Here is a 12,714-nt window from a genome sequence, read left to right on the forward strand (position 1 = left end):
AATGTTATTGCACAAACACAGCAAACACACATTTTATTTATTTATTTGTTTATTTATTTATTTATTTATTTATTTATTTATTTATTTAGAGAGAGAGAGAGAGAGAGGAGAGAGGAGAGAGGAGAGAGAGAGAGAGAGAGAGAGAGAGAGAGAGAGAGACCTTAGAACCCCCACTAACTCAAACAGACGAGAGAAGCAGCTGCTTTAGTATATCATTAGGAATAAAATTCTCGTTTTCTCTGAGGACGCTTACCTCAATGTAAAAAACGGTCTCAATCGTCAATTCAATGGGATACTACCCTATACCTACCTTGGTCACTTACGATGTAATCTGGGACCTCACTTTCTTATCAATGTTATATGATTTACTACGGGGTTACAACTGCATTTCTTTTTGTTTACGTATGTTTATGGGTTATATAAACCCTTCCTGTCTGTAAAATTATATTAATCTTAAATAATAGTGTACTTTATTAGCACTTTATACAGCAAACACTATTTCAGCTGGGGGACAAGAGCCTTCGGGTGCTTTTCAAAGTATGACGTTTACTTTTCCAGCGTGTCGTATTCTGGAAATTTTGGCTACTTTCAAAAACCTTCCGAAGCGTCATATTCTGGAAGATTATGACAGCTGTGCCTTCCACATTATGAATGTACAGCGTCATGATCTTCCAGAATATGACGTGGTGCCTTCCAGAATTTGAAGGTACGGTGTCATGCTCTTCCAGAATATGACGCTTGTCTTCCAGGTTATGAAGGTACGGTGTCATGATCTTCCAGAATAGACGCTGTACTACCTTTCCAGCGTCATAACCTTCCAGAATGAGACGCTGTACTTTCCAGAAAGCCAAGGTACAAAGTCACAACCTTCCAGAATATGGCGTCATGATTTTCCTGAATAGATGCTGTACTACCTTTCCAGCGTCATAACCTTCCAGAATGAGACGCTGCACTTTCCAGAATGCCAAGGCACAGAGTCATAACCTTCCAGAATATGATGCGGTACCTTTTCCAGATACAATAACAAGTACGGGTATCTCAGAAAGGAAGGACTTGTTGGTAAATATACACAAATAAACATAAATAAACATATCTCAAAAAGGAAGGACTTGTTAAATATACACAAATACACATAAACAAACAATCTGAAACACGAAAAAGGGGAATAAACAACCTTACTTCCCCACTCACACCGAAACTGGAAAGCAATTACCTGGAAAAGAAGAAAAATAAAACTGCAAACTTCTACTCACTGGAAACTGTGAGGCTGCACGCCCGCGCCCGGCCACAGGAGAATCTGCTGTCGTTCTTCGTTATTCTTCCTGTCCACCCACCGCCTGGCCGCCCACACGCCCGCGATGACCACCACGACGGCCACGCCCACGCCGCCAAAGATAGCGACCATGGTGACGGCCATCTGGCTCTCAGTCCACACCCCTACCCCGTCGCCTGCCGTTATCATGGTTCCTGGAATGGTGGAGGTATTATTATTATTATTATTATTATTATTATTATTATTATTATTATTATTATTATTATTATTATTATTATTATATTAAAAAAATACTCATATTAGCATTGGGTCTTGCAAATGACGAATTAATATTATTATTATTATTATTATTATTTTATTCTCCAATTCGACTGGGTGGTATTTATAGTGTGGGGTTCCGGGTTGCATCCTGCCTCCTTAGGAGTCCATCACTTTTCTTACTATGTGCGCCGTTTCTAGGATCACACTCTTCTGCATCAGTCCTGGAGCTACTACCAGCTCTAGTTTTTCTAGATTCCTTTTCAGGGATCTTGGGATCGTGCCTAGTGCTCCTATGATTATGGGTACAATTTCCACTGGCATATCCCATATTCTTCTTATTTCTATTATCAGGTCTTGATACTTATCCATTTTTTCCCTCTCGTTCTCTTCAACTCTAGTGTCCCATGGTATTGCGACATCAATGAGTGATACTTTCTTCTTGATTTTGTCAATCAACGTCACGTCTGGTATATTTGCTGGTATCACCGCCCTATCTGGTTCTGATACCACAGCCCCGGAGGGGATTTTTGGCCATGATCGTTTTCTTTTATCACTCCTTCAGGTTGTGTTCGTACCACTTATTACTGCAAGGTAGCTGGTGTTTCTTGCACAGGCTCCTGTGGAGGGCTTTTTGCTACTGAATCATGCTTCTTTTTGTACTGGTTCTGTGCAAGTGCCGGGCATTCGCTTTATGTGGTTTATGGTTTCATTTTTCGTATTGCACTTCCTACATATGGGAGAGATATTATTTCCATCTATCGTTCTTTGGACAAACCTGGTTCTTAAGGCCTGATCTTGTGCCGCTGTTATCATTCCTTCAGTTTCCTTCTTCAGCTCTCCCCTCAGTAGCCATTGCCACGTGTCATCGCTGGCTAGTTCTTAGTCTGTCTCATGTATTGTCCGTGCATTGGTTTGTTATGCCATCCCTCTGCTCTGCTTGTCTTTCTCCTGTCTCTGTATATTTCTGGGTCTTCGTCTACTTTTATCAGTCCTTCTTCCTATGCACTCTTGAGCCACTCGTCTTCACTGGTTTTCATATATCGCCCCAGTGCCCTGTTCTCGATGTTGACGCAGTCCTCTATGCTTAGTAGTCCCCTCCCTCCATCTTTTCGTGTTATGTATAGTCTGTCCGTATCTGCTCTTGGGTGTAGTGCTTTGTGTATTGTCATATGTTTCCTTTCCCTCGTTTTCTGGTCTATGCTGTGAAGTTCTGCCTTCGTCCATTCCACTATTTGAGTATCGCCTTGAGTCTCTGCATATATTCTTCCTGATCGTGTCCTTCATCTCTTGATGTTTTATATCCCCTCCTTCCATTATTCCCAGGTATTTGTATCCCGTGTCATCTATGTGTTTGATGTTGTTACCATCTGGTAGCTTTATCCCTTCAGTCCTTGTTACTTTGCCCTTTTGTATGTTGACTAAGAAGCATTTTTCTATTCCAAACTCCATCCTGATGTCCCCAGATACAATCTTTACAGTCTGGATTAATGTATCTATTTCCTTGATGCTCTTACCATACAGCTTGATGTCCCCCATGAACATTATCATTATTATTATTATTTTTTTTTTTTGTCTATCGCAGTCCTCCAATTCGACTGGGTGGTACTTAAAGTGTAGGGTTCCGGGTTGCATCCTGCCTCCTTAGGAGTCCATCACTCTTCTTACTATGTGTGCCGTTTCTAGGATCACACTCTTCCGCATGAGTCCTGGAGCTACTTCAGCCTCTAGCTTTTCCAGATTTCTTTTCAGGGATCTTGGGATCGTGTCTAGTGTTCCTATGATTATGGGTACAATTTCCACTGGCATATCCCATATCCTTCTTATTTCTATTATCAGGTCTTGATACTTATCCATTTTTTCCCTCTCTTTCTCTTCAACTCTGGTGTCCTATGGTATTGCGACATCAATGAGTGATACTTTCTTCTTGATTTTGTCAATCAACGTCACGTCTGGTATATTTGCTGGTATCACCCTATCTGTTCTGATACCACAGTCCCAGAGGATTTTTGACAGATCGTTTTCTATCACGCCTTCAGGTTGGTGCTCGTACCACTTATATTACTGCAAGGTAGCTAGTGTTTCTTGCACAGGCTCCAGTGGAGGGCTTTTGCCACTGAATCATGCCTCTTTTTGTACAGGTTCTGTGCAAGTGCCGGACATTCGCTTGCTATGTGGTTTATGGTTTCATTTTTCGTATTGCACTTCCTACATATGGGAGAGATGTTATTTCCATCTATCGTTCTTTGAACATATCTGGTTCTTGGGGCCTGATCTTGGCTAGTTCTTTAGTCTGTCTTATGCATTGTCTGTGCATTGGTTTGTTGTGCCAGTCCTCTGTTCTTTTGTCATTCTCCTGTCTGTATATTTCTGGGTCTTCGTCTACTTTTATCAGTCCTTCTTCCCATGCACTCTTTAGCCACTCGTCTTCACTGGTTTCCAGATATTGCCCTGGTGCTCTGTTCTTGATGTTGACGCAATTCTCTATACTTAGTAGTTCTCTCCCTCCTTCCTTTCGTGTTATGTATAGTCTGTCCATATTTGCTCTTGGGTGTAACGCTTTGTGTATTGTCATATGTTTCCTCGTTTTCTGGTCTATGCTGCGGAGTTCTGCCTTCGTCCATTCCACTATTCCTGCGCTGTATCTGATTACTAGCACTGCCCATGTGTTTATGGCTTTTATCATATTTCCTGCGTTGAGTTTTGACTTGAGTATCGCCTTGAGTCTGCATATAATCTTTCTTGATCGTGTCCTTCATCTCTTGGTGTTTTATATCCCCTCTTTCCATTATTCCCAGGTATTTGTATCCCGTCTCATCTGTGTCTAATGTTGCTCCCATCTGGTAGCTTTATCCCTTCAGTCCTTGTTACTTTGCCCTTTTGTATGTTGACTAAGGCGCATTTTTCTATTCCAAACTCCATCCTGATGTCCCTTGATACAATCCTTACAGTCTGGATTAGGATATCTATTTCCTAGATGCTCTTACCATACAGCTTGATGTCGTCAATGAATATCAGATGGTTAATTCTGTTGCCTCTTTTCTTGAGTTGGTACCCGGCGTCATCCGTGTTCTGCAGTGCTTTTGTCATGGGAATCATGGCTACTACGAAGTGTAGTGGGGACAGTGATTCGCCCTGGAAGATCCATCTCCTGATATTCACCTCTCCTAGTCTTATTCCAGAGCTTGTAAGTATTGTATTCCAGTTGCGCATTATATTTTTGAGGAAGCTGATGGTGTTTTCCTCTGCCCCATATATTTTCAGGCATTCTATTAGCCATGTGTGTGGTATCATGTCGAAGGCTTTCTTATAGTCTATCAATGCCATGCTTAGGTTGGTTTTTTCTTCCTTCTCCTACTGTTTCTTTATTACCATTTTGTCTATCAGGAGCCGGTCTTTTGTGCCCCTACACTTCCTTCTGGCAAGCCTTTCTGTTGGAGGGAGGGGAAGGTGGTTTTGTCCTCAGCCTCTAAGGTAGTTGGTGTAGCCTTTTACTGATGACTTGTTAGTAACTTCCACATTATTGGTAGGCAGGTGATAGGCCTGTAGTTACTGGCTTTATTTCCCTAACTCTTGTCTTTTTGTACTAAGGATGTTCTTCCTGGGTCATCCATTTGGGCGCAGGGTGATTTGTGATACAATGCTGGAGTTGTTCTGCTATTCGTGGGTGTAGGGCCTAGAAGTTTTTGAGCCAGTATCCATGGACTTCATCGGGGGCACCTTGGGCTTTCCAGTTTGGCATTTTCTTAGTTGGTGTCTGACTGTGTCTGTCGTGATCTCTGTGAATCTTTGTTTTATTCTCCCTGTTTCTTCTTCCTTGACTTCCTGGAGCCATGTTGCATGTTTGTATTATTATTATTATTATTATTATTATTATTATTATTATTATTATTATTATTATTATTATTATTATTATTATTATTATTCGGCAGATAAACGCCTATTCATATAAGTCCACCAAAGGGGGCAACTGACTTGAAAAGTCAAGCTTCCAAAGAACATTATCTTCAAATTCAAACTTCCAAAGAATACGGCGTTCAATTGAATATATAGTGCAGAGGGTATTAAGAAACACACTTATCAGACAGGGGAACAAAAGATAAAGCAATAAATAGCAAAGAATAGAAGTAAATGTCACAATAAAAAGTGAATTATCTTGGGGTAGGAGCTTTTAAACTTCTGAGGGTCTAACTTGTGTGCCTAACTATTCAATATCCTCCATGAGACAGGTCTGGAAAGCGTCGAATTAGGTTACTGAATTCAGTCTGGAAAGGCCAAAGTAAATTAAACTATGCCATCATTTTTTTTCTTTTTTACAACGAGACCTTTCGTAAACTTGGAAGCAATCTCTCCCACGGCCAATTGACGAGGCCACGAAAGTTGTGGAAGTTAAACTGCTTTCCGCCAATTTACTAAAGACATCGCTTACAAAGGAGTTTAATTAATGGTTTATTGATAAGACAGGCACAGCATAATCGAGCTTCTGAACCGGTGGGCGAATTGAGCGCAAATCAGGCCAGCGGAAGGTATATAAAAGGGGCCAAACTTTAAAAGAAAAAGAAAGAAAAAAAAATCTTAAAGTTCTGCTCCACATGTTTTGCAAAGGCAGTCAAGACAATGGACTGAATTCAATACAGAATTTGGGCCAGAGGCCAAGCACTGGGAGCTATGAGGTCATTCAGTTTTGAAAGGTGTAACAGGAGGAAAACCTCAAAAGTAGTTACACTTAAGTTATTAGTTTCTTTAGAAGATTAGTTTATAATCCATTATATTCTATGTTTTCTTGTATACATTCTATACATATTGGTTAATTAAAACAACAAAAATATGACCTAAAAAAATAATGCAAAAGTGTAACCAGCTTAAAAATAAAGAGGTGTTAGTTAAGTGCACTATAACAAATATTCTCATAAGTAGTATATTAATTATGTATATTATATACATATAAATATACGTATATATATTCCTTGATATAATGACCTTATCAATATCATTATTATATAACATTCAAAAGCATCAAGAACCAAGACGAAGAGAGAGAGAGAGAGAGAGAGAGAGAGAGAGAGAGAGATGAGGCATCTTTCTCCTCCCACGTATAGAAAAACAAAAGAAGTGTCTTCTTCCTTCATGACGCTCATCACCAGCTATAAGCGAGAAGTGTAAAGGTCAATCTTTAGGTCGGCCCACCTCTCTCTCTCTCTCTCTCTCTCTCTCTCTCTCTCTCTCTCTTCTTTCGAGAACCTGTTACGAGATATTTACGATTTTAGCGACTGTTATATATCGTTATATTAGCGTCCATATACTCACATCAGGGTTGGTGATTTTTTTTAAATAAAAAAAATAAAAAAGATATTTATATGACTTTTTATTTATTTGATTTTGATTATTTATTTGTTTTTTTTTATTTGTTGGATGTTTTTTTTTCAATCCTTTTTTTCCTCAAAATGTATTTTAAGACAGAATTACTAATTGATTTATCTTTTAGGTTTCCAGTTTCGGGTATAAAGTACGTACTTGCAAAATTTTTTTATATAAAAATAAATAGATGCATCACAGTTATGCTTAAGTTCTTATTAACCTCCAACCCACATTTTTCAATCTGTTTGCTTTCAAATTAAAAAAAAAAAATAAATAATATTTTAAAATCATGATTTTTTTAGATGAAAAAATCAATGATTTAATCACTTGATTAAGTCAGTTTCATATAATCATTGCCAATCCTGACTCACATAGACAAACACACACACACACACACACAAATGCACTTTACGGTAATATGTACGGCAGAGTCGGCATCAAATCATCTCCAATTCGTAGCAAAGTTTATCGTGACTCTCCTTTGCGGCCATCTTGTCCAAACAGACGCGAAAACACGGATGAAAGAAGAGGCGATAAAGATAATACTACTCGTGCGGTATTCTCGTCCCGCTGGAATATCGGTTTCGGATCCCAGGATTCCATAATCTTCTCCAGGCGGAGGAGAAGCACCATCTCTCTCTCTCTCTCTCTCTCTCTCTCTCTCTCTCTCTCTCTCTCTCTCTCTCTCTCTCTCTGTGTCAAGTTTTCTTGCAGGATTTCGTACCGTTTTTTCCTGGATATTTTTTGCAATTATTTTTTCTTGTTGCCGTTTGGTTTTTTTTAACATGTGTTTGTTGTACTGCTTTGTTGTTCTAAGGGAAGGGTTACGTATTGTATTTTTGCATATTTCCTTTGTTTTTCACTTCCCTTTCATTTCGTGAGTCGTGCACAACAATTAAAACAATAAAAAAAACAAATAAAAATAAGTATTCGGACCCTGTCGACACAAATTGTCGAATTTTTCGACAGCAAATAAAAAAGATTTTCATTTCTAATTTCCTCTCTGGCACCATAAAGACGACTGTCTTTATCCTCTCATCAACTTACCTCGGCTGATTTTCTGATTCCTATAAGCTCCCATTTCCTACGAGGCAAATCTGCCGCTTCCAGTGGGGTTCAAAACTATACTGCTTCTATTGCTGGTCTGCTCCATAGCCTTGGCTAGATATGGACGACATATTCCAGGTCCGTAGAACGTCTGAGATGTGGTTCATTTCAATGTTGATACGCAGTCTTGCCTACATTTTATTTAAGCTATCTTACAAAGTCAATAACCCTTAAAGGAACTCAACACAAGGAACACAAAACTCGCCTCTTGAATTACGACAGCGGTAAGTACCTGTCTTCTTGTGTCCCAAGTCATCAAATGATTCCGCTGACTTTTTCTGTAATCTTTTTTTTCATAGCTTCATTTGCTGTGGCCCGATGTTAATATAAATTTATATATATATATATATATATATATATATATATATATATATATATATATATATATATATATATATATATATATATATATATATTTATATATAACAAGAGAAAAAAACCTTCAAAACAGCTGCACTATAAATCAATTGTAAGGAGAGGGTACCAACAGGTAAGATGGAAGAAAGAGAATATGAAAGGAGGTAGGTAAACAGTAAAAGAACGAAAAAGGGTTATAGCACATATAGGGGGCCTGAGGAACGCACGCTGCAAAGGACACTTGAGGAATGCCTACAGTGCACAGCGTGCGGAATTTGTTGCAGATTCCAAGGACTTCACCCGAGGCATTCGTCCTAGTCTATTCACAGAATGTCCCTCATGGTGTAGGACATCCCCCCCCACCCCCCCCCCCCCCCCCCCCCCCCCCCCCCCCCCCTGCCCCACAACCCCATATTCCCCCTCCCCGCTATTTTTGGAATTCCGGCCACCAGGCGAGAGAGAGAGAGAGAGAGGCGAGAAAACTGAATACTTACAAGTGTGGATTTCATAATCGAATATTATAGTTCGGCGTGGATTTGAAGCTCTCTCTCTCTCTCTCGCTCTCTCTCTCTCTCTCTCTCTCTCTCAAAGTGAATAGGATTTGATACTCGCGTATCATGGTGAGACGTGAATTACATTCTCTCTCTCTCTCTCTCTCTCTCTCTCTGTCTCTCTCTGCCGAGATATATACCTACATACTTTCGTTCTAAAGATATGTATATATATATATATATCTATATATATATATATATATATATAGATAGATATATATATATATAGATTTATATATTATACTGAGGCCACCCACCTTTAAATCTTTAATCGGGTGAAGGATTCCGCATCTTTAAGATCTTAGGCATGTAAGTCTCCTGCTAGAATCCGGTCTTATACCTGCGTCTCTCGCCGATGTGCATACGAGGAGGATGTAAACTCTCTCTCTCTCTCTCTCTCTCTCTCTCTCTCTCTCTCTCTCTCTCTCTCTCTCTCTCTCTCTCTCCTTAAAACAAGCTTTCTATCTGGAAGCACATTAAGGTGTACGTCCTTATGGGGATGCAGAGCTGATTCAGAGAGAGAGAGAGAGAGAGAGAGACCTTACCTTACCTTACAGACCTTACAGTTCGTTCGGGTTGCCCCAGGTCCCTCAGTGTGAGGCACCTCTAATGTCTACCAGAGAGTTGCTAGTACATCTTCCGGTATATTTTGCATCTTCCAATCTTGGATGGTCTGGGATGCAGTTTAGATATTTGTCGAGCTTATTCTTAAACACATCTACGCTCACTCCTGATATTCCTCAGATGAGCTGGCAACGCATTGAATAGACGCTGCATTATCGATGCTGGTGCGTAGTGGATTAATGTCCTGTGTGCTTTCCTTATTTTTCCTGGTATAGTTTTGGGCACTATTAATCTACCTCTGCTTGCTCTTTCTGATATTTTTAGTTCCATGATATTTTCTGCTATTCCTTCTATCTGTTTCCATGCCTGAATTATCATGTAGCGTTCTCTTCTCCTTTCTAGACTATATAATTTTAGGTATTGTAGTCTTTCCCAGTAGTCAAGGTCTTTAACTTCTTCTATTCTAGCTGTAAAGGACCTTTGTACACTCTCTATTTGTGCAATATCCTTTTGATAGTGTGGGTACCATATCATATTGCAATATTCAAGTGGACTACGAACATATGTTTTATAAAGCATAATCATGTGTTCAGCTTTTCTTGTTTGAAGTGCCGTAACAAACATTCCCATTTTTGCTTTACATTTTGCCAACAGAATTGCTATTTGATCATTGCATAACATGTTCCTATTCATCATCACACCAAGGTCTTTAACTGCTTCCTTATTTGTGATTGTCTCATTATTAGGTCCCCTATATGCATATAGCTTTCTTTCTCTGTCTCCATAATTTATTGATTCAAATTTATCAGAGTTAAATACCTCCTATTTACCTCTGCCCAATCATATACTTTGTTAAGGTCTCTTTGTAGCGCGTTCCTACTTCATTCACAAGTAATTTCTCTACTTATTCTTGTGTCATCTGCGAAACTACTCACTACCGAATCCTTCACATTATTGTCTATGTCTTCAATCATAATAACAAACAGTATTGCAGCTACACCGTACCTTGTGGCACACCGGATATTACCTTGGCTTCATCCGATTTCTCATTCGTTTGCAATAACTATCTGTTTTCTGTTGTGTAAAAATTCTTTTAACCATCTCCTACTTTATCCACGATATTGTGTTTTCTAATTTTCTTCGCTAATATATTATGGTCTATTTTGTCAAAAAGCTTTTGCAAAGTCTAGATAAACCACATCTGTTTCATTTCCGCTTTTCATATTTTTGAATATGTTCTTACGGTGGACTAACAGTTGGGTTTGTGTACTTTTTCCGGGTACGAAACCATGTTGTCCTTTATAAACAATTATTTTTTATTAAATGTTTCATAATATTTTTCTTCATTACCCTTTCATACACTTTCATAATATGTGATGTTAGACTCACAGGCCTATAATTACTTGCCTCTAGTCTTGATCTACTTTTGAAAGTAGGGGTAATATATGCTAATTTGTGCTCATCATAAATCTTGCCTGTATCTACACTTTGTCTTAATACTATTGCAAGTGGCTTTGCGATAGAATGAACTACTTTCTTTAACAAAATAGCAGGCACTCCATCAGGCCCTGCAGCAGCTCCATTTTTAATTTCATTAATAGCCTGCACAATATCAGCTTCATTAATATCTATGTCAGCTAAATATTCACTATTTTCTTCCCTTACTTCTATATCATTCTCTCTTATATCGTTCTGCCAATATGTTGCAAATTTCCTTTTTTTTCATTCGTTAATCTCCCTTCAATTCTTAGATGGGCCTATTTTCTATTCTTCTTTTATTCATCTTCTTCGCATATGAGTATAATAGTTTTGGGGTTTGCTTGATATTTAATAGGGTTTTTTCTTCCAAGTCCCGTTTTTCATTTTTCTTTTGATTGTATAATCTTTTGTCTGCATTTTCTATCTTACTTTTTAGTTCTATAACTTTCCATGCATTTTTTTCTTTTGCAAGACCTTTTTTCCACTTTCTGACTTTCTGGAACAAGATCCTTCTGTCTCTTGGTATGCATGACTGATATTTACTTTTCTTCTTCGGTATATATTTATCCACTATTTTCTCTTATATTTTATATAATATCTCCGTATTTACCCTTATGTCATCACTTACGAAAATGTTATCCCAAACTTTGTTTAATTCTTCATTTATTTCTGACCATTTTATTTTATATTTTTTACTGTAGAAGTTGTATTTTCCATATCCTCCCACTTTTTTCATTTCTTGCTTATCTCTGTTTTCACTTGCTTTGGAATGGACTGTTAATTCTATGACATTATGGTCTGAAATACTCGCATTATAAACTATTATTTCTTTAACATAATTCATCTCGTTCACAAATACTAGGTCTAAAGTATTTTCCTTTCTTGTTGGCAGGTGATTTATTTGTTGAATGTTGTATTCTAGAAGCATATCTAATAGCTTTTCGAATTGCCTCTTATCTTCTGCACTACTATTACTCTCTTTTTTATATGTATAAGTACATCCACAATCTCCTATTTGTTCTTTCCAGTCTACCGAAAAGGAAAGTTGAAGTCTCCAGATAGGAGAATAGTCCAGTCCTTGTGATTTCTACATATATCATACCAATTTTTCTATTATTAAGTCAAACTCTTTAGTATTAGGAGGTCTATATATTACTATGTTCATTATTTTTTCAGAATCAAATTCTACCGCTATTAGTTCACATTCTGAGTTACTATATTTCTCATATATTTTTCCTTGTTTTTTGTCTTTCCCATATATTGCGGTTCCCCCTTGATTCCTATTTTTTCTATCTGATCTATAAGTTTGGAACCCTTTTATTTGATCATCATTCCCAGTCTCTTGGGAAATACCAGGTTTCACTTATATTCATTATATCTATTTTCTTTTCAATTTGGGTTAGTTCTTCTAAGTACTCTATTTTTCTTTTTGAGTTACTCGTAACTTAACCCTGCACATTCATCACTATGATGGTTTGCGTGTTTTCTCCTTCATTTAATATTGGTAATAATAAGGATTTTCCCATGTCTCTTTCCTGTTCTGGCATGTTGTTCTTTTTTTCATTTCCAGAAATTCTGACATTAAAAAATCCAACTTTTCCATAATATTTGTTCTTCCTTCATCATAATTATTCATTTTGTGTCTGAATCTGCAATTTTCTCCATATCTGCAATATCCTCTTGCATAATAAAAACAGTTATTATCTCTTGAGTAGAATCCTGGAGCTGATGCTTTGAAATTTTTTGCTGACACCTCTGCATATCTCG

At 37.9% G+C, this 12,714-nt stretch overlaps 1 protein-coding gene across 5 annotated transcripts in view; it reads right to left on the minus strand.

The window, feature by feature from the left end:
- The window catches only part of LOC135205111 (synaptotagmin-15-like), a 281,770-nt gene that overhangs the window by 43,110 nt on the left and 225,946 nt on the right, over positions 1–12,714 (minus strand). For all 5 annotated transcript variants that reach the window (XM_064235455.1, XM_064235452.1, XM_064235454.1 and 2 more), the window contains exon 3: positions 1,254–1,467. In XM_064235455.1, coding sequence (XP_064091525.1) covers positions 1,254–1,467 — 214 coding nt within the window. The remainder of the gene's footprint in view (positions 1–1,253; positions 1,468–12,714) is intronic.

This window comes from Macrobrachium nipponense, chromosome 48 (assembly GCF_015104395.2).
Source record: "Macrobrachium nipponense isolate FS-2020 chromosome 48, ASM1510439v2, whole genome shotgun sequence".
Classification (NCBI taxonomy): domain Eukaryota; kingdom Metazoa; phylum Arthropoda; class Malacostraca; order Decapoda; family Palaemonidae; genus Macrobrachium; species Macrobrachium nipponense.